The sequence below is a fragment of the Trichomycterus rosablanca genome, chromosome 17 (genome assembly GCF_030014385.1).
Source record: "Trichomycterus rosablanca isolate fTriRos1 chromosome 17, fTriRos1.hap1, whole genome shotgun sequence".
In the NCBI taxonomy this organism is placed as follows: Eukaryota; Metazoa; Chordata; class Actinopteri; order Siluriformes; family Trichomycteridae; genus Trichomycterus; species Trichomycterus rosablanca.
In genome coordinates, this window is record NC_086004.1 from 30,621,092 (window position 1) to 30,645,325 (window position 24,234).

The 24,234-nt window shown below is 46.3% G+C and overlaps 3 protein-coding genes across 3 annotated transcripts in view; 1 reads left to right on the plus strand and 2 right to left on the minus strand.

Annotated features, from left to right (window-relative positions):
• Positions 1 to 6,738, minus strand: part of cers3a (ceramide synthase 3a) — a 14,224-nt gene extending 7,486 nt beyond the window's left edge. The window contains exons 1-6 of the mRNA XM_063013014.1: positions 6,568 to 6,738; positions 3,579 to 3,759; positions 3,119 to 3,236; positions 1,950 to 2,068; positions 1,005 to 1,062; positions 1 to 6 (exon numbers count right to left, since the gene is read on the minus strand). The exon at positions 1 to 6 is cut by the window's left edge and continues 45 nt beyond it. Coding sequence (XP_062869084.1) covers positions 1 to 6; positions 1,005 to 1,062; positions 1,950 to 2,068; positions 3,119 to 3,236; positions 3,579 to 3,751 — 474 coding nt within the window. The 5' untranslated portion in view covers positions 3,752 to 3,759; positions 6,568 to 6,738. The remainder of the gene's footprint in view (positions 7 to 1,004; positions 1,063 to 1,949; positions 2,069 to 3,118; positions 3,237 to 3,578; positions 3,760 to 6,567) is intronic.
• Positions 6,739 to 9,243: 2,505 nt separating this feature from the next.
• Positions 9,244 to 17,385, minus strand: lins1 (lines homolog 1). The gene is made up of 8 exons (XM_063012519.1): positions 17,334 to 17,385; positions 16,317 to 16,346; positions 14,614 to 14,939; positions 13,781 to 13,870; positions 13,499 to 13,637; positions 12,520 to 13,095; positions 10,739 to 10,925; positions 9,244 to 10,041 (listed from the first exon to the last, which is right to left on the minus strand). The coding sequence occupies exons 1-8, from the start codon at positions 17,383 to 17,385 to the stop codon at positions 9,399 to 9,401; spliced, it is 2,043 nt and encodes a 680-aa protein (XP_062868589.1). The 3' UTR covers positions 9,244 to 9,398.
• asb7 (ankyrin repeat and SOCS box containing 7) lies at positions 17,348 to 23,722 on the plus strand. The gene is made up of 4 exons (XM_063012683.1): positions 17,348 to 17,475; positions 18,295 to 18,516; positions 19,528 to 20,133; positions 21,886 to 23,722. The coding sequence occupies exons 2-4, from the start codon at positions 18,318 to 18,320 to the stop codon at positions 22,023 to 22,025; spliced, it is 945 nt and encodes a 314-aa protein (XP_062868753.1). The 5' UTR covers positions 17,348 to 17,475; positions 18,295 to 18,317; the 3' UTR covers positions 22,026 to 23,722.
• Positions 23,723 to 24,234: the final 512 nt, after the last annotated feature.

Here is a 24,234-nt window from a genome sequence, read left to right on the forward strand (position 1 = left end):
GGATTTCTGAAAAGAGAATCAAAATAAAAGAATGAAACGACTGTGGGGTCCGAGCGCTGACAAAAACCATTCATCACCCGTCTGATCTGGTGACTCCATGACCCACAATGCATTGTTCACAGCACAATGATAGAGAGCGGCGACGCCCGAAACTGTTCCACATCAAACAGAGAACACAGAACTCCAGAACACTGAGGGAACGATGGGGGCAGCAAACATTATAACATCCATCCTGATCCACATGATATAAATCCTAATAAAGCACTTCACCTGGTACATACGAGGGATCTTCACAAAGTTTCCTCACTTCCTCATCAAAAGGTCATTGGTTCAAGCCTCATCACTGCCAGGTTACCACTACTGGGCCCTTCAGCAAGGCCCTTAACCCTCAATTTCTCAATTGCACGTCTCTTTGTATAAAAGCGTCTGATTAATGCTGTAAATGTAAAATATAATATTAGATCCAGCTGATCCAGGGATCACGTGCTTCCTCCCAAACGCTCCGCCCGACCAGATCTGTGGCCTCAAACCCACCCCGCTGCCCCACCAAGTCTTTTTTTTTTTTGAGCCGAGAATAACACACAGACACACACACACACACACACACACACATTTTGTCTTTGTTTTTCAAGTCTTATGCAAAAGTTTGTGAACCCCCGAACAAATTCCACGTCTGATTTTTCTGATTGAAACACTTTTGTTAGAAGATAAACGAACTTTTCAGAGCGTCTCTTTGTTCTGAGGAGCGACTTCACATCGTTTCCTTTATTCTCTCAGGATCAAATGCAGGACGCAGGTCTGAACTTCCTGCTCTAAAGTATTCACACCCTGCTGCTCCACAAAAGCTCTCTGAGCATCTTTAATCCCACACAACAAAAAACCAAACAAACCAAACAAAACAGTTCTGCTGGGGCCGCCCGACACGTTCTACAGCTCACACCAACCCCTACCCCCCCACCCCACCCCACACACACGCCGGCCCCTCCCAGAAAACATGTACTCACATCATACAGCGCCACCAATCCACCAATCAAGGAGCCCAGGTAGAAGACGAACCTCCAGCTACAGGAAACAGAAACAGAAGATGCTTTTAATGGAGGTTCAACCGGCAACAAGCTTCTGACTGGACCGCGTTCAGAACCACGTTCAGCACCGCGTTCAGTCAACGGTCCTCCAAACAACACTTAATAACAGTTTGTGGACTGAAGGCACCAACTGATCCACGTCTGAAAGGGGAGGTTTTGGATTTGATTCTTGTGTTGAGCAGCAGCCGTTCGGAGCTTCATTCTGATGTTCTGTGCTTCATAATAAACCACACAGATCTGGACTGCAGGCAGGTCAGTCTAGCACCTGAAAGCGCTCTCTGATCACACAGCAGAATGTGCCTTGGAGTCATCATACGTCCTCTAGAAGCAGCCAGGTTGCTCCATGTGCTCCATCTTCAAGGGTTAATGATGTCCCCATGCCATTGACACCAGTACCCCCTTCAGTTCCAGTACGATGACTGATCCTGAACTTTGAACAAGCCGGATGATTCTTTTCTTCTTCGGTCTGGAGACACGATGTCGTCTCTACGTGTCTGTGGCGTTTCTGGACGTTGTTGACGCACGGTGCACTTTTACATGTATTTCTGAGTCCACGTGGTGACGCCCATCACAGAAACACGCCGGTTTTCGATGCAGTGATTCCATAAATCTTCCATAAATCTGCATTTTCTGCAGTTTAGTCGTAGCCAGTTCCTCTTCCTCTGCTGGAGACCCAGATGGTGTACGAGGAGGGTATATCTCCTGACACGCCCTCACTCCGATGCGCCTCGGCCTACTAACCAGGGTCCTTACACAGCCACGAAGACCCCGCCCACTTTTTAGTCCCGTCTTTTCCCACCCAGTATACGTTTAGTATAATAAACCATACATGTTCAGGTTGTAGGTGAGAGCTGGTGGACTCACCTGGCCTCTCTGAACTTCTTTAGGACTCCTGGACGCTCCTGGTTGCGCCTCCTCCTGAACCATCGCTCCACCTGTCTGCTGGACCAGCTGCATTTTTTCGACAGGCCCTGAATTTCTGCCTGGATGCATTAAAACGGGCACAGAGTTAAAACTTTGCCATTCTCATTACAGAACAGAGTTAAAGCAGTGGCACGTTTAGCTGATTTTAAATACTAGTAAAACTTTTTTTCCCAATTTAGTCATATCCAATTCCCATATCCAGTTGTACCTCCTGCACTGTTGCCTACGGCCCATCTGACACGTGTGCTGTACTGACCGCTTCTTTTCACCTGCACAAGGCAGGTTTACGCACTGTTCTATTATTCAGTGATAGCGCAGTGGTTAAGGTACTGGACTAGTAAACAGAAGGTTGCCGGTTCAAGCCTCGCCACCACCAAGTTGGCACTGTTGGGTCCCTGAGCAAGGCCCTTAACCCTCAATTGCTCATTGTGTTCCGCTCACTGTGTAAGTCGCTTTGAATAAAAGCGTCTGCTAAATGCTGAAAATGTAAATGTAAATATTATTCAGCGTCTTTGTGCAGTTCCTCAACCAGCCAGCAGAGGTCATAATTACAGCATCGATGAGGAATCCCTTTAGCCCGCCCACCCTCAGACATTCAGCCAATTATGTCCGAGCAGGCACCTGACTGGCCAATAGCAGAGCTAGAAGTCACACTCATTTTCGTTTACATTTTCGGCATTTAGGAGACGCTTTCATCCAAAGTGACTTACATGACTGTGACAGTATACAGTATGAGCAATTGAGGGTTAAGGGCCTTGCTCAAGGGCCCAACAGTTGCAACCTGGCAGAGGTGAGGCTTGAACCAGTGACCTTATGATTACTAGTTCAATACCTTAACCACTAAGCTACAACTGCCACTACAAATGCCACTGAACAAACTGAACAAACACTCGCGACCTACATGCATTTTAAAAACCTCTCATCATTAAGGTGTTTCTGCCCACAGAACTGCAGCTCACTGGATGTTTTTGTTTTGTTTATGACAATGTTCTCTGTAACCTCTATAGAAAAATGTTCCTGACAAACTCAAACCGACCCCCCTTTGTTCCTCCTGATGTACGGTTCTAACACGCCGGTCTAACACAGAGGCGTCTCTGGTGTTACTGTACCTGTCCCGGGGTTTTACACTGAGAGCTGAAGTAAAGTTCCAGGACGGGATTCTGTTCCACCTTCAGTCTGTTCTTCTCTCTCACACCCAGAGTCGCTGCGAACGGCGTCGCCACAAACCTGAGAGAGAAAAGAACAGAAGATCACGGAACAGAACAGAACACAACAGAACACAACAGAACAAAACAGAACAGAACAATAAGAAGAAAACAGAACATCAGAACATGAGGAGAATTTACAGCTCCGTTACTGGTTGGACCGTCGCTCTACGTTTCCTGGATTTAAGTAAACAAACTCATCAGAACAGGCGATCGGGTGGCGTAGAGGTCTATCATGCTACGCTAGCCCACCATCGCTAGGATCTGGGTTTGAATCTCATCAGTGCTATCGGCCGGCCGGGCTCCTACACAGATGTTGAGGACCGTCTCGGTCGGTTCCACCATCAGCTGTTTCACCACTCACCTTTCGAACAGGTAGCGGACGATGAGGAAGACGATGGAGTACGGCAGCGTTACGTACAGGTGAGACGAGCGGGCGTAGACACGCCCGTTGCTGTCCTCCAGATCCGGCCATGTCAGGTTACCGGGCAACCACAGGCGGTCCCACCAGAACCAATCGCAGATGGTCCCCAACATCCCGTCCACTTTGGGGGGTAAAAGATCAAAGCCGGACGTTAATAACCGATTTATAATGGATTTCTAAAGAACAAAACATTTCCCCTCTTTTCATTTCAGTTTGGATATAACCGATTCCCTCATCACACCGGTGACCTCTGCTGCACACGTTTACATTTACATCATTTAGCAGACGCCTTTATCCAAAGTGACTTACAGTACTGTCACAGTATACAGCAATTAAGGGTTAAGGGCCTTGCTCAAGGGCCCAACAGTGGCAACCTGACACCGGTGGGGCTTAAACCGGCAACCTTTCAATTACTAGTCCAGTACTTTAACCACTAGGCTACACCTGCTCACATTATATAACATCCAACTGCCCGGCACTGATGCATAAGCAGCCATGAACCGCTTCTTTTTCCCAGACAGCAGCAACCTCTCTCCTACAGAAAGTTTTAATACGGATGGAGGAACACGCTGTACTCTCTGTATTCCTCCACCAGACAGCAAGGAGGTGAAACTCCGCCCAGGATTCTCTCTCAGTCGAACCGGGGTCTGTGCAGTGGGTGTATGGGGTGGATCACGGGCGTTCGGTATTGGTTTTCGGTTTTGCTGTTAACACCCTGAGATTTCTCTGGACTTTCTGAATCCTTTTACAATATTATGGACTGAGATGGTAAATCTGGAAATTCCTTACAATCGTGCAGAAGAATCAAACTTAAACTGCTGGATTTTTCAGTCATGTACGTCACGTCAAATCAGAAATCAGCATTTCGTGATTATTTATTAAACCGTGTCCCAACTCTTTTGAAGTTCTGGTTGTGAATGAACGTGAGTGAGTGGAGGTGCAGATTTAGGATCCTGAGTTTGGACTCCTGAACCTCCGTCTCAGTTCCAGAGTAAATATTTGTGGCTCCCCCCCCCCACCGCACCCACGCCGGCTAACAGCGACGGTTCTGGATCTTAGCAACGGCTAGCGGCTCTGATAGCGGCGGCGGCGCGGTGGCGGCGTGTGAGTTAATGATTGAAGGATCATGTGACCGTTCAGGTCATAATAAACCGCTGCTGAGGGGAAAACACAGGGTGTGTACCCATAAACACACCAGAGAGGAGATCATACTGGTCCCAGCACACACACACACATGGAGCACACACACACACACACACACACTGATGAGCTGGGTGCTGTGAGGTGGTGAGAGATCTGGAGTTGTGCTGAGATTGGAACAGATTTCGTAACACCACACCAGCACCTGTGTAACCTGTACAGGACAGAACGTGAGAAGCTACGAGCGCCGGCACTCCCACTCACCCGCCCTGAGGAGCTAGCATGATCACACACACACACACACCCGCCCTGAGCAGCTAGCATGATCACACACACACCGCGCGCTCAGAGCAGCTAGCATGATCACACACGCCGCGCACTCAGAGGATCCAAAGTTCAGGGTTCACTTCAACCCAGGTTAGAGTTCAGGTGTTTCAGCCACACCCACCACTGAGGGATCTCCAAAATCATTCTAATCAAACAACTCACACTCTTCTAACTTCCTAACAACAGTTTAGGGAAGGTCCTGTCCTGTTTCAGCATGACACAAAGCAGGCTCTGTAAGACGTGGTTTGGTTTGTTGACGGTTGGTCAGGAGCCCTGACCCTACTGACCACCTCTGGGATGAATTGGAACATCAAGTGTTCCATCAAACGCTCTTTGCAGAACAGCAGAGGCTCTGGTGTGAGGTTGCTCTGTAGGGCAGCTGTAGCCCTAGTGGTTAAGGTGCTGGACTAGTAAGTAACCAGAAGGTTGCCAGTTCAAACCCCCACCACCGCCTAGTTTCCTCTGTTGGGCCCCTGAATAAGGCCCTTAAACTTTAACAGGTCAATTTGTATTCGGTCATAATTGTAAATCTGCTGAGTGCTACAAATGTAAATCAAGAAGTAAAATGATTAAGGGTTAAGGGCCTTAATTAGGGGCCCAACAGTGGAAAATAGGCGGTGGTGGGGCTTGAACCTCTACACCACCTCTGGGTCTCCCCCCCCCCCCCCAACTTCAAACTTCAGAACCATGAATTTAGAACTTCTGGCTCCTGTTCTGCCCCCTCTAACACCCCCAATGCCCCCCCCCCCCCAAACCTGGGTCAAGCAGCGTCCTCGTGTCCTTTCACAGCTCAGAACTCAGACCGGTGGTCAGTAGGTAGGGGGGGGGGGGGGGGGGGGGGGGGGTGCTTAAAAGCTCATCTGGAGGCTACTGCTATTAACTATACCCCCCCCAAAAAAACACCAACACCAACAACAAAACAACAACAACACACAATTCCACACACACAGACACACACAAAACACAAACACACACGTAATCATTTTTTACTAAAATAAAGATAAATGATGTGGAATTATTTCATTCTAATTGTTTGATGTTTCTTTCTAGAATTTACTGATTTATTTTATCTGAAGATCCAAACAGAGTAAAACCTCCAGAACTTCTCCTGATCGATCCTGAACTTCTGTCATTATTAATACGAAACATAAAACCACGTGTTTTTATCCTTTGAGCAGAATTCTGGACCTGATGAGGTTCTTTCATCTGGACGCTCTTCTACAGAAGTTCTGGATCAGTAGGAACGTTCTCACAGAGCCACAAGCTGCTGAGATTTAGAGTCCCTGTGTGTGAGCTCAGAGAACGAGGCTGAGGAACACGAGGAACACGGAACAGGAACGTCTAAGAACCCTGAACCATCAGATCTCCGGATCCAGGTGAGAAGATCTCAGCACCTCCTGTACCGGTGAAGGTTCTCGCTCGCTTCACTCTGAGAGATAAAGCTGAAGGAGGAAGTTCGTACCTGAGCAGACGAGGCCGCGTCCTCCTCCTGGATCTTCTCTGGGTCTCAGTAGCTGGAGGTGGAAGCTGGAGAGATGAAGCGCAGCATGACAGCAGTGGCGCAGCTCCGCTCACACGGGTTCAGTCTTGGTTTGGAATTCCTGAGTGAAGTAACACACCCAGTTTACCTTCAACTTTAATCTCCTCCCCCCTCTAACTACCCCCCACCCCCACTGTTACCCCGCCCTCGCTCCTCATACCTTCAACAGGTAAACACACACACTCACACCATACACACACACCATACACTCACACACACACACACACACACACACACTCACTCACTCTCTTAAACTCCTCAAACCTTCAGCAGGTAAACACACACACACACACACACACACACACCAACATTCCCACACACACACACTGTTAACCCCTTCATACCTTCACCATGTAAACACACACACACACACACACACACACACACACACACACACACACACACACACTATACCTACTCATATACACACTCATACCCCACATACTTTTACTAGGAAAACACACACACCAACAATCCCACACTATACACCACACACACACACCAACAATCCCACACTATACACCACACACACACACCAACAATCCCACACTATACACCACACACACACACCAACAATCCCACACTATACACCACACACACACCAACAATCCCACACTATACACTACACACACACACACCAACAATCCCACACTATACACCACACACACACACACCAACAATCCCACACTATACACCACACACACACACCAACAATCCCACACTATACACCACACACACACACCAACAATCCCACACTATACACCACACACACACACCAACAATCCCACACTATACACCACACACACACACCAACAATCCCACACTATACACCACACACACACACACCAACAATCCCACACTATACACCACACACACACACCAACAATCCCACACTATACACCACACACACACACCAACAATCCCACACTATACACCACACACACACACCAACAATCCCACACTATACACCACACACACACACCAACAATCCCACACTATACACCACACACACACACACCAACAATCCCACACTATACACCACACACACACACCAACAATCCCACACTATACACCACACACACACCAACAATCCCACACTATACACTACACACACACACACCAACAATCCCACACTATACACCACACACACACACCAACAATCCCACACTATACACCACACACACACACCAACAATCCCACACTATACACCACACACACACACCAACAATCCCACACTATACACCACACACACACACCAACAATCCCACACTATACACCACACACACACACCAACAATCCCACACTATACACCACACACACACACACACCAACAATCCCACACTATACACCACACACACACACCAACAATCCCACACTATACACCACACACACACACCAACAATCCCACACTATACACCACACACACACACACCAACAATCCCACACTATACACCACACACACACACCAACAATCCCACACTATACACCACACACACACACACCAACAATCCCACACTATACACCACACACACACACACCAACAATCCCACACTATACACCACACACACACACCAACAATCCCACACTATACACCACACACACACCAACAATCCCACACTATACACCACACACACACACCAACAATCCCACACTATACACCACACACACACACCAACAATCCCACACTATACACCACACACACACACCAACAATCCCACACTATACACCACACACACACACACCAACAATCCCACACTATACACCACACACACACACACCAACAATCCCACACTATACACCACACACACACACCAACAATCCCACACTATACACCACACACACACACCAACAATCCCACACTATACACCACACACACACACACCAACAATCCCACACTATACACCACACACACACACCAACAATCCCACACTATACACCACACACACACACCAACAATCCCACACTATACACCACACACACACACACCAACAATCCCACACTATACACCACACACACACACCAACAATCCCACACTATACACCACACACACACACACCAACAATCCCACACTATACACCACACACACACACCAACAATCCCACACTATACACCACACACACACACCAACAATCCCACACTATACACCACACACACACACCAACAATCCCACACTATACACCACACACACACACCAACAATCCCACACTATACACCACACACACACACACCAACAATCCCACACTATACACCACACACACACACCAACAATCCCACACTATACACCACACACACACACACCAACAATCCCACACTATACACCACACACACACACACCAACAATCCCACACTATACACCACACACACACACACCAACAATCCCACACTATACACCACACACACACACCAACAATCCCACACTATACACCACACACACACCAACAATCCCACACTATACACCACACACACACACCAACAATCCCACACTATACACCACACACACACACCAACAATCCCACACTATACACCACACACACACACCAACAATCCCACACTATACACCACACACACACACCAACAATTCTCAAAGAGCTGAATGAGTTCTGATTCATCTCATTTATTTACAGCAACTAAAAGTAAAAAAAATGAAGCAATAAATTTATTTCGTCATCACAAACAGCAGCAGGAGGTCAAAAGTTTACATACAGCTGCACAAACCATCTCTCATTACTGTTCCTCCTCTTACTGGTTTTACATTAGAGACTGGTACTGGTTTTAGACTGGACACCAGCACTAGTTCTAGACTGGGCAGCAGAACCGGAACCCTTCTCCTGTACGGCTGCTAGTAGTTTCAGCAGTGAGGTGGGCGTGTAGGGGAAGAGCCCCCTGCTGTCCAGTCTGATAATTACAGTCTGTAGTTCAGCCAGACTCCACATGATCCTCATCATCAGAGAACCAGAGGAATCAGAGCTGATCTCCTCCACGCTCCTCTCAGGTACAGGTTCCTCAGCTCTGCTCCTGGTCTGAAGTTCTGTCTGGTTCCTGTCCTCCTCCTCTTCCTGATCCTCCTCCTCCTCTGAGCTCTCATAATCCACCAGAGGAGCAGCCTGAGCTCGAGGAGGAACCGACGCTCCCCGAGATCCTCCCGAGGTCCCGGTCTCAGAGCTCCTGGACGTCCGTTCTGAACCCTGGATGCGAGCGCAGGCGCTGCAGAAGTCCTGCCAGCGGTCCCGGAGTTGTTTGAGGTAGAGGACGAGGTACTCCAGGAAGCAGGTCTCAGCAGAGATGAGGAAGTCCAGCAGGACGGTGTGGTCGAAGGAGAGACTCTGGAGCAGGAGGATGAAGTGGCAGTGAGGGTTACAGCCCCAGTTACACACCTCCACATCAGAGCAGCTCCAACTGGGAGGAACAGAGAACAACCAGTTACAACCTGAGAGTATGTGGACACCTGATCTTGAGCCTGTTGGACATCACATTTAACAGCGTCCGCTTTTCTGGGAGGAATTTTGAATTTTGAAGTATGACTGTGGGAATTTGTGCCTATTTTGCACTGATGTTGGAGGAGAAGTTCAGGAATGAAATTTACATTCTTCTAAAACAAACTTACTTTTATCCAAAGTGACTTGAAGGCTATTGAGGGTTAAGGGCCTTGCTCAAGGGCCCAACAATGACAACCCAGCAGTGGTGGGGCTTGAACCAGCGACCTTATTGATTACTAGTCCAGCACCTTAACCACTGGGCTACACCTGCTCAGCTTCAAATCTTCTTGCTTTGTGTACAGGGTTACAGTCATGCTGGAACAGGACAGGTCCTTCCCTAAACTGTTGTTGCAAAGCTGAAAGCATGCTATTTATTATATGGACAAAAGTATTGGGACGCCCCCTGTCTTCTGATGACTGAATTTATGTGTTTCAGACACAACAGTCACTAACAGGTGTAATAAATCAATCATATACAGGAAATGATCCACGATGCTTCAGACTGTGTAGTAACAGTTTAGGGAAGGTCCTGTCCAGTTCCAGCATGACTGTAACCCTGTGCAAACTCCAGCGTCCTGCACAGAGCTCATCTTTAATCCCCCCCGCCGCTCTCGTACCGTCTCCGATGTGAGTACAGAGCGCTCAGAGCTTTCAGCGACTCCATCAGGTCGTCGTCCTGCTCTGCAAACACCGCCAAGATCCAGGAGCAGCGCTGTGGACCTGATTCCACCTGAAGTCCCTTCTGCTGGAGGAACTCCAGGAGCTTGAGGAGATGCTGCTGAACATCCAGGAGCTCATGAGAACCTGAAACATCAGAACAGAACCTGGTGAGGAGAGTGAACACGCTGCCATCTGCTGGTGGAAACGAGGAACTGCAAGCGACTGTTTATGGCGCCTGTGTGTGTGTGTGTGTGTGTGTGTGTGTGTTATTGGACACCCCTCACTCTGATGACCAAAGATGATCAAAAAGAAACAGTTTGGAACAGTTTAGACATTACGTATAAACCACACGCTTGGGCATCGATGGTAAAGCTCACCAATCAACCTTCAGCTGCTGGACGGTGAGGAGGACGATTAAAGAGGCAAAACAGAGCTGAAAAGTGTGAAATCTGCAATTCTGGGGTCACCAAGTCTTCAAATCTACAACTAGACACCACTTTTATCTCAACAAACTACAACCCTAAATCAGAAAGAGTTGGGACGGTATGGAAAACCTGGAAAGCGAGAAATTTATCCAGCCACAAACATCAGCGCCTGATTTAGCTGGGACTCTACAGAAACTTTTCTGGATTTGTTTCTACAGTCCGATGAGGAAAATCAACAGATGAAACACCAGAACCAAACACGCACGGTGCATACTGTGGTCCAAAATCAAAAGAATCTCTAAAGTACTGTAGCAGCTGAAATGTAACCGGGTCGTTCCACTGAATCCGCGTCATTTCTGTCTCCAGGACATTATGTGTATAAATGTTTATGAAAATTTACATTAAAATGCATTTATTTATATATATATATTTTGTTTATACATTTTCTCCCTTTTTATTAGCGCATCCGATTGCCCGATTCCTCTTCCTCTCCCTCTCCACCAATGCCGATCCCCGCTCTGATTGAGAACGAAGCTAACCCACGCCCCCTCCGACACGCGGGCAGCAGCCGTGTGCATCTTATCACCTACACTTTGTCGAGTGCAATGCAGATCAGCATTGTGTACGGAGAGACACACCCTGAGAGCACTCTTTTCTCATCTCTGTGCAGCCAGCAGAGGTCGTAATTGCACCAGTCATGGGAGAGAGACCCCATCCGGCTTAGTCCCGCCCATATCTGAACAACAGGCCAATCGTTGTTCATGTGGTCGCTCAGCCTTAGCCGGCAGGCAGAGCTGAGACTCAATATGATGTATTTTAGATCCCAGCTCTGGTTCCAGCGTGTGTTTTTACCGCTGCACCACCTGAGCGGCCTTAAAATGCATTTTTACCTGAGCAAAGTGTCCTGCATAATCATCTAACAAATTTAGGATCTATAATGTATAACGTTTATAAAAACTCCCTATAAGACTGAAGAATAGTATTAGTTCACGTCCCCTCTCTCTAACCCGAGACTTTAGAATGAAATATCAGAGTAAAATCAGTCATTAATGCTTTTATCCTGCAGCGTTCGGAGACTCCAGATCACATCCATGTTTTTAATCTTTATTTTATATCAGAAATGTAGAATAATGTGGGTTCAAATCCCCTCAGTCCTGTTACCCTCACATATTCATCCTTCTGATCATAAACGTGTGAGAATGTTCCCTCATCCTGCACTTAGAAACCTTGTACAAATATAACACACCTGCCTGAGATTCGACCCAAACCCATTCTGATGAGTTCAGTGTGTGTGCTGATGTAAACAGAATCACCTTCAGATCCTCTGTGCTGTGTTTGGATCTCCAGACTCTTGATGATGATCAGACTCACGGCCCGGAGCGTCACCAGATCCGTCTCTGCTCCGCCCGCGGGCGTGTCTCTGTTCCCGCCGAAACATCCGGCTCTGGGTTCCACGTGAAGCTCCTGGAGCCACCCGGCACCCACCTCCCGCAGCACGGCGTGGACCATCTCCAGCAGATCCGCCGCGTACCGACGGTCACACGGAGCGGGCGGAGCTCCGTCCAGACCCAGGTCGTCTCCGGCTTTCTGGAGAAGAGTCCGTTTGATCAGGAGCAGCGCTCGCCTCCTCACGAACGCCGCGGTGTGGCAGCGGCTCAGGCGGAGGAGCGCCGAGGTCCGGAGGAACGTCAGGCTCTGGATGGACGAGCAGAGTCCGTGTCTCGTCCTGGCGGCCGTGAGAACCTCCATCAGGTCCAACAGAGCACACAGGAGCGTCTGGAGGTCGGCGGTGGAGCCTCCAGCGCTCAGATGTTCATCCTGGACGAGAAGCTCTGAGAACATGGAACTGATGGTCGCCTCGAACGGAGCGAGAACGTTCCTCAGGATCTCTGCAGGAGAAAAAAAAACCCTCACTCACACCTAGAACTGATCCATAGCAGCCAATCCACCTTCTGCATTGCTGGGAGGTGGAAGCAAACCAGAGAGCCAAGCAGACATAAGGAGAACATGCAAAACTTCTTAGATACAGTAAACCCAGGTCTAATAAACATAGACGACATTAACAGGTTCAGGTTGCTTTTCGTGATGCAGCGGCGGGCCGTGTGAACTAACAACGGTTTTCTGAAGCATGTTTGGAACCCGGTGGTGAACCACGCCCCATCATTGCTTGTACAGACTGATCCTGATCCAGGTGGATCCTTTTATACCAGATCATGATTGGGTGGGGGGGTGCACAAACTTTTGCATGAGACAGTAGGTACCCAGTGTTGTTGTGATGCCAGTATCTCATACCCGCTTTATTTCCGGCGTCGCCCCGCAGGATCCATTTAATCACCTGGGTCAGAACCCAGAGGGGCGTGTCAGGGGCGCCGAGCCGAGCCCAGTTCTGAAAACGTTTGGTGAAGGAGCTCCAGACCCCCCCACTGTCCCCCTGCAACAAACACACAGAGATGAGAAGCAGCAGTGATACACACACACACACACACACACACACACACAGCGCCCCCTAGTGGAGACAACACTACCTGAGTGAGTGTGTGAATGATTCCTTCCATGTTTACGTTTGTTACTCACCTGCTTACAGACGCTGTAGATGATAGAAGACGACACACACTTGGCAGCAAGATGAGATAATAATCTGTCCCCACAGCTCAGCAAATCCACCTGCAGCAAGAGAGAAACACCTCAAATCAACCAAACACCGACACAGAGCTCAACGTTCACCGTTCGAACCCTCCAAACACCCGAAATCTTCAACGTTCCTTCAACTCTGCTGCTCCAAAACCACTGGAATGAATATAGAGCTGTCCCACATTCACTTCCACAACATTCTGGACTGTTACTGTAAGAATTTGTGCCCATGTAATTAAAAGAGCATTTCTAAGGTCTGACGCTGGATGATAAGGCCTGGCTTTGGATTGATGGGTTGAGGTCCGAGTTCCTCCACACCAAACTCATCAAACTCGCCAATCCATGTCTTTATGGACCTCTTTATGTTGGAACAGGAAAGGACCATCCCTAACCTGTTGTCAGACAGCTGGAATATATTTTATAGAACAGAACAAGAACTAAATCCTTCATGTTTTATGTTGTGTTTGTATTTAAACGTTCATTCTAACTTTGATGTCTCCAACAATACGTTCTGCTTCATAAAGCTCCGGACGTTTCAGTAGGAGAGCGGTGAGGACGGCAGGCAGGTCAGTCTAGCACCTGCACTCATACTGATTAAAAAACTGTCAAATAAGAGCAGAAAGTTGCTCGGCATTGTGTTGCTCCAAAATATGTTTGTACCCCTCAGCAGCATTAATGAAGCGTTTACAGACTTACTCCCATTACCCCTGCTACTGGCACCAACCCCCCCAGAACCCCTCCTCATCCCTGAAACCATGACCGACACTCGTACTCACCAGACATTCAGCAAAGTCAGCAGCTTCCAGGAGTCTCATTAAGGTCTGGTGATAAAACATGGACGCATCAGGCGGAAGATCTCTGGAGGAACATTTAGAGACGATTTTAAACAGCAGCGTGAGGCACAAACCCGTCACCTCGAGGTCGTCACTGCTCGCACCCCGAGCCTGTACTGAAGTCTGAGAGGACGCGTGCATGAGCGATGAGATACGACGGGCGAGTTCCTCGGCGCTCATCGCAGGAACGAGTCCGGAGTGTAAACGTGTGAACGCAGCCAGCAGGTCTGAACGTTCCGAGTCCATCTCCACGTCATCCGCACACAGACCTGGAACAATCAAAAGAACTGGGATCAGGACCAGGCTGAGGGGAGAAATGATCCTGTCTCACTTGTACGATCAATAGAGCAAACGTCTGAGGATCTACACAGAAACAAAATAATAACAGACGCAGGAAGGGTCGTGTGATCCAGGCAACACAAGCAACACACCTTACTCTGTACAATCTGGTCCCACTGTGGTTTACAAGATGTAACATAAAGCGCTCGTGTACACGTTTATTTAATTATTATTTTTCTCTGTGACCCATTTTTATGGGCTTATAGGTTGTGACCCAGGGTTTGATGTTCTTACAGCAGACGGTCACACAAGCTCACACCACCATATCAAGGCTCGTACCCAATACAATGAATCTGCATCTGGTTGCAACACTCACAACCATAATCTGATACGCCTTGAGGAAGAGTTCAGCACAAGAACTTGATCTGAAGCTTGGTGGATCAGGTGTAGATGGTTGAGCAGCTAAAAAAAAAGCCTAAGATCACCATAAACACATTGCCAGTTTAGTTGGGCGCTCAGGTGGTGCTACCAGCCTGGCCGGGCACTCAACCAGTACAACTGGACGTGCCTGAGGGAAGGAGGGTTGGTTAGGGCTGATCTTCAATGCCACCGATACGAATAGTGAAGGAACACAAGAGCACAGAGTAACTCTGTATGTGCTGTGGCTCTGAGAATCCACCGCTGGCTGGTGTGAAGACTGGTGGGTGCTAGTCTGCAGCTCTCCTGCACCAGCGTGATGGTGGTGAAAGCGGCAGAAGAACTGCAGAAGGGATTTGGGCATGATGAAGGGAAATTGCATAAAGATGTGAACATGTACTTTACATGTGTGTGTTATTCTGGTATGAGTGTAGCAAGTACAGCAGTGTTGTTGGGATTTTTTAAGGAGAACAGCACCCAAGCCAAAAATATAAGGACACCAGCGTGGTGTGATCAGAAAGTGTCCACTGATATACTAGATGAAGGTCATGTCTCCGAGTGTCCACCTACAACCAGCACTAACAAGCTGTATGGATTAATTAATCCCAACAACACTGCTGCACCTACTAGACTCGTACATACAGAGAACAGCGCATACTACCATGTTATTACCATGTATATCACAGTAAGTATTTATATAAAGTGCTAAAAGTGATTTTTGTTGATTAAAGCATCATTTATAAGTGAATTTAAATAATGATCAGTCATTTATTCTCTATTCAGGGTTGAACTGAATCACGTTAACGTGTCTGAGCGGGTTTGTACCTTTTATTTACAAACTTCAGATAAAGTACAGCGTTTATTACATATTAAAACATCCATGTGCACAAAAACTTTATTAAATTATCTGAATAATGAGATTAAAATGAGAAATTAAATGAAATATTTACGTTTCTCTCCGACTTTCAGCTGCTGTGAAACTGAAGGCAATGCAAACAGTCCTTATCATGCTCTATTCAAGTGCTCCTCTAATTTCCTACCAACATAAGATTTAAATTCTGCAAGAGTACGTTTTCTGTACGAGTGAATAAAACTATTTTACGATTTTTTAAAATCTTCTAACAAAACTATAATAATAATCCGTGTCCATAAAAATTGGACTAATTCGACCTCACTCCTTAAAAATTTATTTTCATGAAGGCTGGGAAGAAACCCCAAACCGTCTCCTTATACATTGATTAAACGTGTCTGATAGTCAGATATAATCCATCAAAATAATCCCCCCAAAATAAATAAATAAATAAACAATAAATAAATAAAAACAGATCTGTCAGTCATTTATTATAATGTAAACAGTTAAGCAAGTTTGGGATTTATTTTCTTTTAGCTGCTCTGACCAATAGCTGACTTTCAAATGTATATGTTAAATTAGCTGTTTAATAGCTCATATTGTTAGAATTAAAAGCTGAAACAAAAACACTTAAGCCTGAAATACGTGTTCAAAATGTTAACTTATGAAATACAGTATGTTCAAAAACTCGAACGTACAAAAATTCTACTAGCACTTGAATGTATCATAAACGAGTCGCGAATGGACTACAAATTCTCTTGTGTCATACTAACGTTTAAAATACATATTGAGTTTTACACAGTATATACATGATTAAATAAACCTCAAAGTTTTAACATTATTTAATGTAATTAAACTTTCTCTCCTAACAGGTAAACAAAGAACGTTTGTTGTATTACGTAGTCCATTTAAAAGAACTTCATATCCCAGAATGCAATAGCGCTCCCTTCCTTACAATGTTTTGCAGCAGTCTGGCTGGGTTGACGGCTCGGATTCCTGTTTGATGATTCGTTAGATACTGATTGCGTTTCAAATTGCACACAAGTGTACTTATAGGGAGCTGAATCAGTGCACTGCGCATGCGCTGTTTACTGTTCAGACTGACTATGTAGTGTACAGTGTGCGGATTGAGACGCGGCCGGTGGATCTGAAGTGGACAGCAGAAGCATTTTTGTTCAGTGTTTACATTTAAATCGGTGATTATTATTAACATTATTATTCCATTCTAAACGGTTCCTGCGACTGACTGATAAAAACAGGTGAGAATCATTAAAGCTGTTTTATTTTACATGTTTCAAAGCGACAAACAGCCGTTAAATAGTCACTAGTTTGGGGATGAAGCTAGGTTAACAGGGCTGGATTGAATCTGGTGCGAATGCGGATTTATTTATCATCATAAATCATTAAATCTGTAATAAACAGTTTATTACCATCAAAAGAATCAGTCAAGCAATTATTCCTCTATTCTAAAGCAGATATGTTTTTGTAAAGTGCTTAACTTGTTTCATTCAAACTGCTGCAATGCACCAAAATCACCAAGATACGCTTTCTTTAATAATAATGCTATTAATAATAATAATAATAAAGAAGTTTTCTGCAAAAAAGAAGAGGTGTTTGAGCACCTTAGTTGTTTTTTGTTGTTATGTCTGTGTTGCTATGTGGTTGCTAGGTTGTTTTACATGGTTACCATGATTGTTTCCGATTGTTGCTAAATGGTTGCTAGGGTGTTGCCAGGTGTTCCAGGTGGTTGCTAGAGTGTTGCCGTGGTGGTGCAGGTGGTTAGTAGGGTGTTGCTGGATGATTGCAACAAACAGCTCTTCCTAAACACCCAGTTTTAATCATTAGAAGTCCAAAAGTATGTGGACACCCCTAATATTTATAGAATTAAGACGTCTCAACAACTCATTGCTAATCAAGTTATGAAATTAATTAGACACAAGCCATGCATGGGCATAAGGAGGTGAACTCTGTATTAATGACACGTCCTACAAGCCTCACGGCCCGGCGGCTCTATACTTTTGATCGTGTGGTGTAGATGTTGCGCTGATTGATGGGTCTGTTGGTTCCCGGCTCTGCAGGAGCGACTGCGAGATGTGACAGGATGCTGAACCATCAATTCAGAAGGAACCCGGAGCTGCAGATCCAGGCGGCCGTGGCGGCCGGAGACGTCTGCACCGTGCGTAAGATGCTGGAGCAGGGATACTCGCCCAAAATCAGAGACGCCAACGGCTGGACGCTCCTGCACTTCTCCGCCGCCAAGGGCAAGGAGCGCTGCGTCCGAGTCTTCCTGGAGCACGGAGGTACGAGTCCGGCACGTTTACTCTCTCCTTAATGCTGCGTTTAGATTTCAGCAGCTTCTGCAAACGCCCGACCGGACCGCCATCAGGAGCTGTTCACAGCCGAGCCAGCTTCACCTGGTGATGTGTTTACAGGCTCCTGGTGCTGCTGTTTCTCTCTCTGTGTCGAGCTGTAAGGTGCCGGATTAGGACCCGAAGCTTCTTTTCTTCATGCAGCAGCGATTTAACCACAATAATTCACACTCATGATTATTAAACCAGGATTTTTGTTCTGTTAGTTCAGCAGCAAAATATCAAAGAATTTAAAACGTTTTTTATTTCTGTCCACTAGGTGTCAGTCAGAGTCCCTAAAATCAGCACAAACCCTGTAACCCTCGTCCATGTTTACTCTGAGCTGTTCTTAATATTATTCTTTTTTGCACCTGATTTAATACTGCATAGAAAGAAGCTGTGCAAGGTGCCGGACTATGGTGCTTCCTCCACCATGCTTCACATGTTTTGCTGTTAGTCTTTGGCCACCAAAGCAAGCTTGCTTTCACTGGTGACATTTTTTGTTTTGGATGTTTCTTGTAGTGAATACGCCCGTGTTATTTAATTGTTGCCCCCCAAAATTGCTCTACTGCATTTCTCTCGCTGCCCGTATGGGGGTGGGTGGGTGGGGGTGGGGAGTTAAGTTGAAACTGGCGGGGCCGCTGGCAGAGGAGAGCTGAGACTTTCACACAGCCTCTCTGGCATGCACACAGTCACTGTTAAAGACGGAATCTCACAGAGAGCCTCAGCGCGCACGGAGAGAAATACCCCACTGTAGTGCAGGAGCCTCCACCAGACAGCAGAGGTCGCTGTTACACAAGATCCAGTGGAGCAGACGGGTCGATAGCGCTGCCTGTGATTAACTGTATCTTGTGTGTGTTTTTATTTCCCCTGGGTTTGGTGGTGTGTGTGTGTGTGTGTGTGTGTGTGTGTGTGTGTGTGTGTGTGTGTGTGTGTGTGTGTGTGTGTGTGTGTGTGACGCAGCCGACCCCACGGTGAAGGATTTCATCGGCGGTTTCACGGCGCTCCACTACGCCGCCCTGCACGGCCGCACCCGTATCGCCCGCCTCATGCTGGAGTCCGAGCACCGCGGCGACATCATCGACGCCAAGAGCAACGACGGCTGGACGCCGCTGCACGTGGCCGCTCACTACGGTCGCCACTCCTTCGTGCGGCTGCTGCTGGAGTTTCACGCCGCCGTGGACCCGCTGAGCGACAAGGGCACCACGCCGCTGCAGCTAGCCATCATCCGCGAGCGCTCCAGCTGCGTGCGCCTCCTGCTGGACAACCGCGCCGACATCGACGTGCAGAACGGCTTCCTGCTGCGCTACGCCGTCATCAAGGGCAACCACGCCTACTGCCGCATGTTCCTGCAGCGCGGCGCCGACACCAACCTGGGCCGCGTGGAGGACGGGCAGACGCCGCTGCACCTCTCCGCCCTGCGCGACGACCTGCTCTGCGCCCGGCTGCTCTACGCCTACGGCGCCGACACCAACACGCGCAACTACGAGGGCCAGACGCCCGCCGCCGTCTCCGCCAGCATGTCCTGCACCAGCCGGCCCTGCCTCGACTTCCTACAGGAAGTGACACGTATGTAAAACCTTCAGGTGTTTTTGGGGCGGGGTCGTTTTGGGGAGTGGACGAACTCATGTGACCTGCACACATCTCTGACTTTAACCACTTTGGGATGAATTGGAACTTCGGAGCTAGGCCTCCTCATCCGAGATCAGTGACCTCACAAGGCCTGGCTGAATGGGCACAAATTCCCACAGACACACTCCAGAATACTGAGCAAAGCCCGTCCATCAACTCCAGATGTCCAGGGTTTGTTTCAGGTGTCCACATTATTTACTTTGGGCAGCTGTAGCCTAGCGGTTAGGGTACTGGACTAGTAATCAAAAGGTCACTGGTTCAAGCCCACTGTTGGGCCCCTGAGCGAGGCCCTTAACCCTCAATGCTGAAAATGTAAATTTTGTTTACCCTTTTTTTAACGTCAGATGGCGACGCTTAGCGCTCTTACCCTGAGTTTAGCGCTCTCACTCTTAGCGTAGCATTGCTAAAGCGAAACGTTGCGGCGTGTGAGAAATGCGCTGGTGTCACCTGAAGCGCTGAGATGATCTGGCGGGTAACAATGGGTGAGTTCCTGCGCTCTGCTTCAGCCTCCATATCATCATATCAAAGAGAAACCGCCACACTATACACACACACACTCACACACACACACACACACACACTCCTACCGCCAGCGCCGTCAGGTTTCAGCACGCTAACCCATCACAGCACCTTTACTGTAGAGCTCCATACCTGATGGGGGTGGGTTATGTTCTGAGAGTGGCGTATTTTTCCCCAATCTAATTACTGCCAACATCCCTACCGCATTCATTCTTCTTGCCGCCTGTACCACCCCCGTGCTGGCTGAGGTGAGCTGAGACTATCACGCACCCCCCTCTTACACACACACACACACACACACACACACACACTGTCTGGGTGTCACAGAGAACCGTACAGCACACGGAGAGTCACACCATGAACGCTCAACGCTAGTGCAGATGCCTCACACAGTCAGCAGAGGGCGCAAATGTACAGTGGTCATGAAACCCGGTCCACACTAATAATAAACATTAAATATTAATAAAATAATTATAATTATAACAAGCATATATAAAATACTTCTATTAGTAACAACAAAAAATATTATAATGATTAAAAATAATAATAATAACATTTATAATAATTAGGAAAAATGCATAATAATCAAAATTAGTGTAATAATAATAAATAATCAGACAAAAAAATAAGTAAATTGAATTAATTAATAAAAACATATAATTAATGCTATAACAATGATAATATTAGTAACAAATAAAATAACACTTAATAATATAGTAATATTTTTATAATGTTTTAATAATAAAAATGGTAATAAAAATAATGATAATTATAATAATAATAATAAGTTAAAAAAATAATAAACAAATTATAATAAATATCAACATTAATACCATAATAATAAATATATAATAAATAATAACGACAAGAAAAGTATATTAATTAATAAAAAAGCATAATGAATTTATTCAATGAAAACTATGAAGATAATAATATTAATAACAATTAAAAAAACTTAATAACAGTAATAAATAATAATAAAAATGTAGTAGTAATAATAATAGTAACAATAATAATATTAATAATAATAATAATTATAATATAAATTAATTAATTTATGAATAAATAAGTAATAATAAAATGTAGTAATAATAATAATAATAACAGTAATAATAATAATATATATAAATAATAATAAATACTAACATGTTGTTGTTGTGGTGTTTGCAGGGCAGCCGAGGACGTTACAGGATCTGTGCAGGATTAGGATCCGTCAGTGTATCGGCCTGCAGAGCCTGAAGTGTTTGGAGGATCTTCCCATCGCCAACCTGATGAAGGATTATCTAAAACACAAGTTTGATGACGTCTGAACCTCAGCAGCATCGGCGCATCAGCGTTTCCTCAGACAAACACTATGCAGTGTTACCTACAGCACTAAAGCACAGCGGCGATCCTCATCATCATCATCATCATGAATGGGGCGGGGGGGGGGGGGTTGGTAGCACAGAGGCTGGGGGTAATATAGCCGGTTTATTTTTTCATGTGTTGCCAACATTTCATCCTGGTCAGGGTCACAGTTGGTCCAGTTTCCCTGACAGCACTGGGCGCAATGCAGTGACACACCCAGACAGGACCCCAAATATTCACCCCCCCTCCCACCCCGTCATGACTGTATGTAGATGCCCAATGTAAACACGGTGGTATCGGTGCCCTGCGCCCCCCCCCCCCCCCCTCCCCCCTCCCGAAACGGTTAAAGCCATCAGATTTATTTATAGAAAGTTTATTTTCTAGTTTCTAGTTTATCTCCCCCTGCTGGTGGATCCCTGATTGTAGGTGAGGTGGGTATATTGTGGGTATATTGTGGGTATATTGTGGGTATATTGTGGGTATATTGCTCCTCCGACTCGCATGCAGGAACCCTTTTTACCCTTGCACTCTGCACAGGCGCCTCTATCTGCTAATCAGGGTCCTTACACAGCGGTTGAAGACCCCGCCCACATAGTCCGGCCATCCCGCCCTAGCAGAGACGTGTCTGCTGTCGGCACTGACAATTATACCCGCTAGATGGCGCCCAGCCGACCGGTGGCGACGCCGAGGAGTTTCGAATCTCCGCGCTGGTGTGCTAGTGGAAAATCTCGCTGCGCTATTGTAGAAAGTGTAGAATAGTGTTCTGTGTTTTACTGCACATCATGTAGAATAAAGATGCACCAGGAATCATGGAATAGAATTAAAATAAAATTCTTCCCTCTGAACAGAGTAAATTTAACGTCAATTAAAAATCCAGGTGAATTTCAGTAGGAGTCAGAAGTTTACATACACCTGTAACGTTCCCGTATTACTTCAGCCTCTCACTGATCTCTGTTACTGTTCTGTTAACATGTACGGTGGTCTGGCTCACACTCGGGAATTGGATATGACTAAACTGTGAGATGAAGGGGGGACCGTAAGGGAAGAAACGAAGAATAAACCCACAGAAGGTTTTAGGTTCGTTTTAGGAATCATTAAAATCCCACGAGTGTAAATATGTGAATGTGATCGTTTATTTATTATTAACCCTCACTGATCATTTAGGGACTGAAACATAAACCCTGCTGATGTTCACAAAAAACCCCAAATAGAAACATTAGCATGAAGGCTAACAGAGCCGCTAACGTACCGCCGCGTCTGTAAATACGTGTTTGAGATGTACAGCAGATATTTTTGTAGGATTATTTAAGCTCGGGAGTTTTGTACCAGCGTGTTTGGATTTCTGTTTGATTGTTTTTATGTTTATTTGTAATAAAATGATTTTATGGATTTTATTTCTGATTTAATTCTGAACTGAAGTGAAACACGGAGCCCCTGGAAACCAGTCCGACCTGATCCTGATCCCATTCACCTGAGTTCTGGAGGAATCTCCAGCGGATCGTTCGGCTGAGGGTTCAGCTGGGTGTGTGTGTGTGTGTGTGTGTGTGTGTGTGTGTGTGTGTGTGTGTAGGGTGTTGCTCCTTTCCAAACATATACATTTTAATTCTTATTAAATAATAAATTCATGATTTCACCACCATAATAAAAGGATTAAATTCTGCTGCTGTGTTTTATTCTTTTTATTTCATTAGAGGTTTTTTATTTTCCTCTCACCTGTTCACACCTGTGCACTACAGGGTCAAAAGTATGTGGACGCATAACCACGAGCTTATCAGACACTTAGTTCCAAAATCATGGACGTAGGTACAGAAAAATCTCGGCCGACACGGTGTCAACGTCACAGCCTGGTTCATCCTCTCTAATAATAATAATAATAATACATTGTGTATAAATATATATAATATATACACACCGATCAGCCATAACATTACAACCACCTCCTCACTGTCCATTTCATTAGCTCAATTTACCATATAGAAGCACTTTGTAGTTCTACAATTACTGACTGTAGTCCATCTGTTTCTCTACATGCTTTGTTACCCCCCTTTCACCCTGTTCTTCAATGGTCAGGACCCCCACAGGACCCCCACAGAGCAGGTATTATTTAGGTGGTGGATGATTCTCAGCACTGCAGTGACACTGACATGGTGGTGGTGTGTTAGTGTGTGTTGT

Excerpts from the sequence above, each read along its gene's own strand:
- asb7 (XM_063012683.1), top strand. The coding sequence starts at position 18,318 with ATGCTGAACCATCAATTCAGAAGGAACCCGGAGCTGCAGATCCAGGCG. Across the intron at positions 18,517-19,527 it reads AGTCTTCCTGGAGCACGGAG|CCGACCCCACGGTGAAGGAT; the intron begins GTACGAGTCCGG and ends TGTGTGACGCAG. Across the intron at positions 20,134-21,885 it reads CTTCCTACAGGAAGTGACAC|GGCAGCCGAGGACGTTACAG; the intron begins GTATGTAAAACC and ends TGGTGTTTGCAG.
- lins1 (XM_063012519.1), bottom strand. The coding sequence starts at position 17,385 with ATGCTTCTGCTGTCCACTTCAGATCCACCGGCCGCGTCTCAATCCGCA. Across the intron at positions 13,871-14,613 it reads CTGACTTTGCTGAATGTCTG|GTGGATTTGCTGAGCTGTGG; the intron begins GTGAGTACGAGT and ends CTCTTGCTGCAG. Across the intron at positions 13,638-13,780 it reads TCTACAGCGTCTGTAAGCAG|GGGGACAGTGGGGGGGTCTG; the intron begins GTGAGTAACAAA and ends TGTTTGTTGCAG.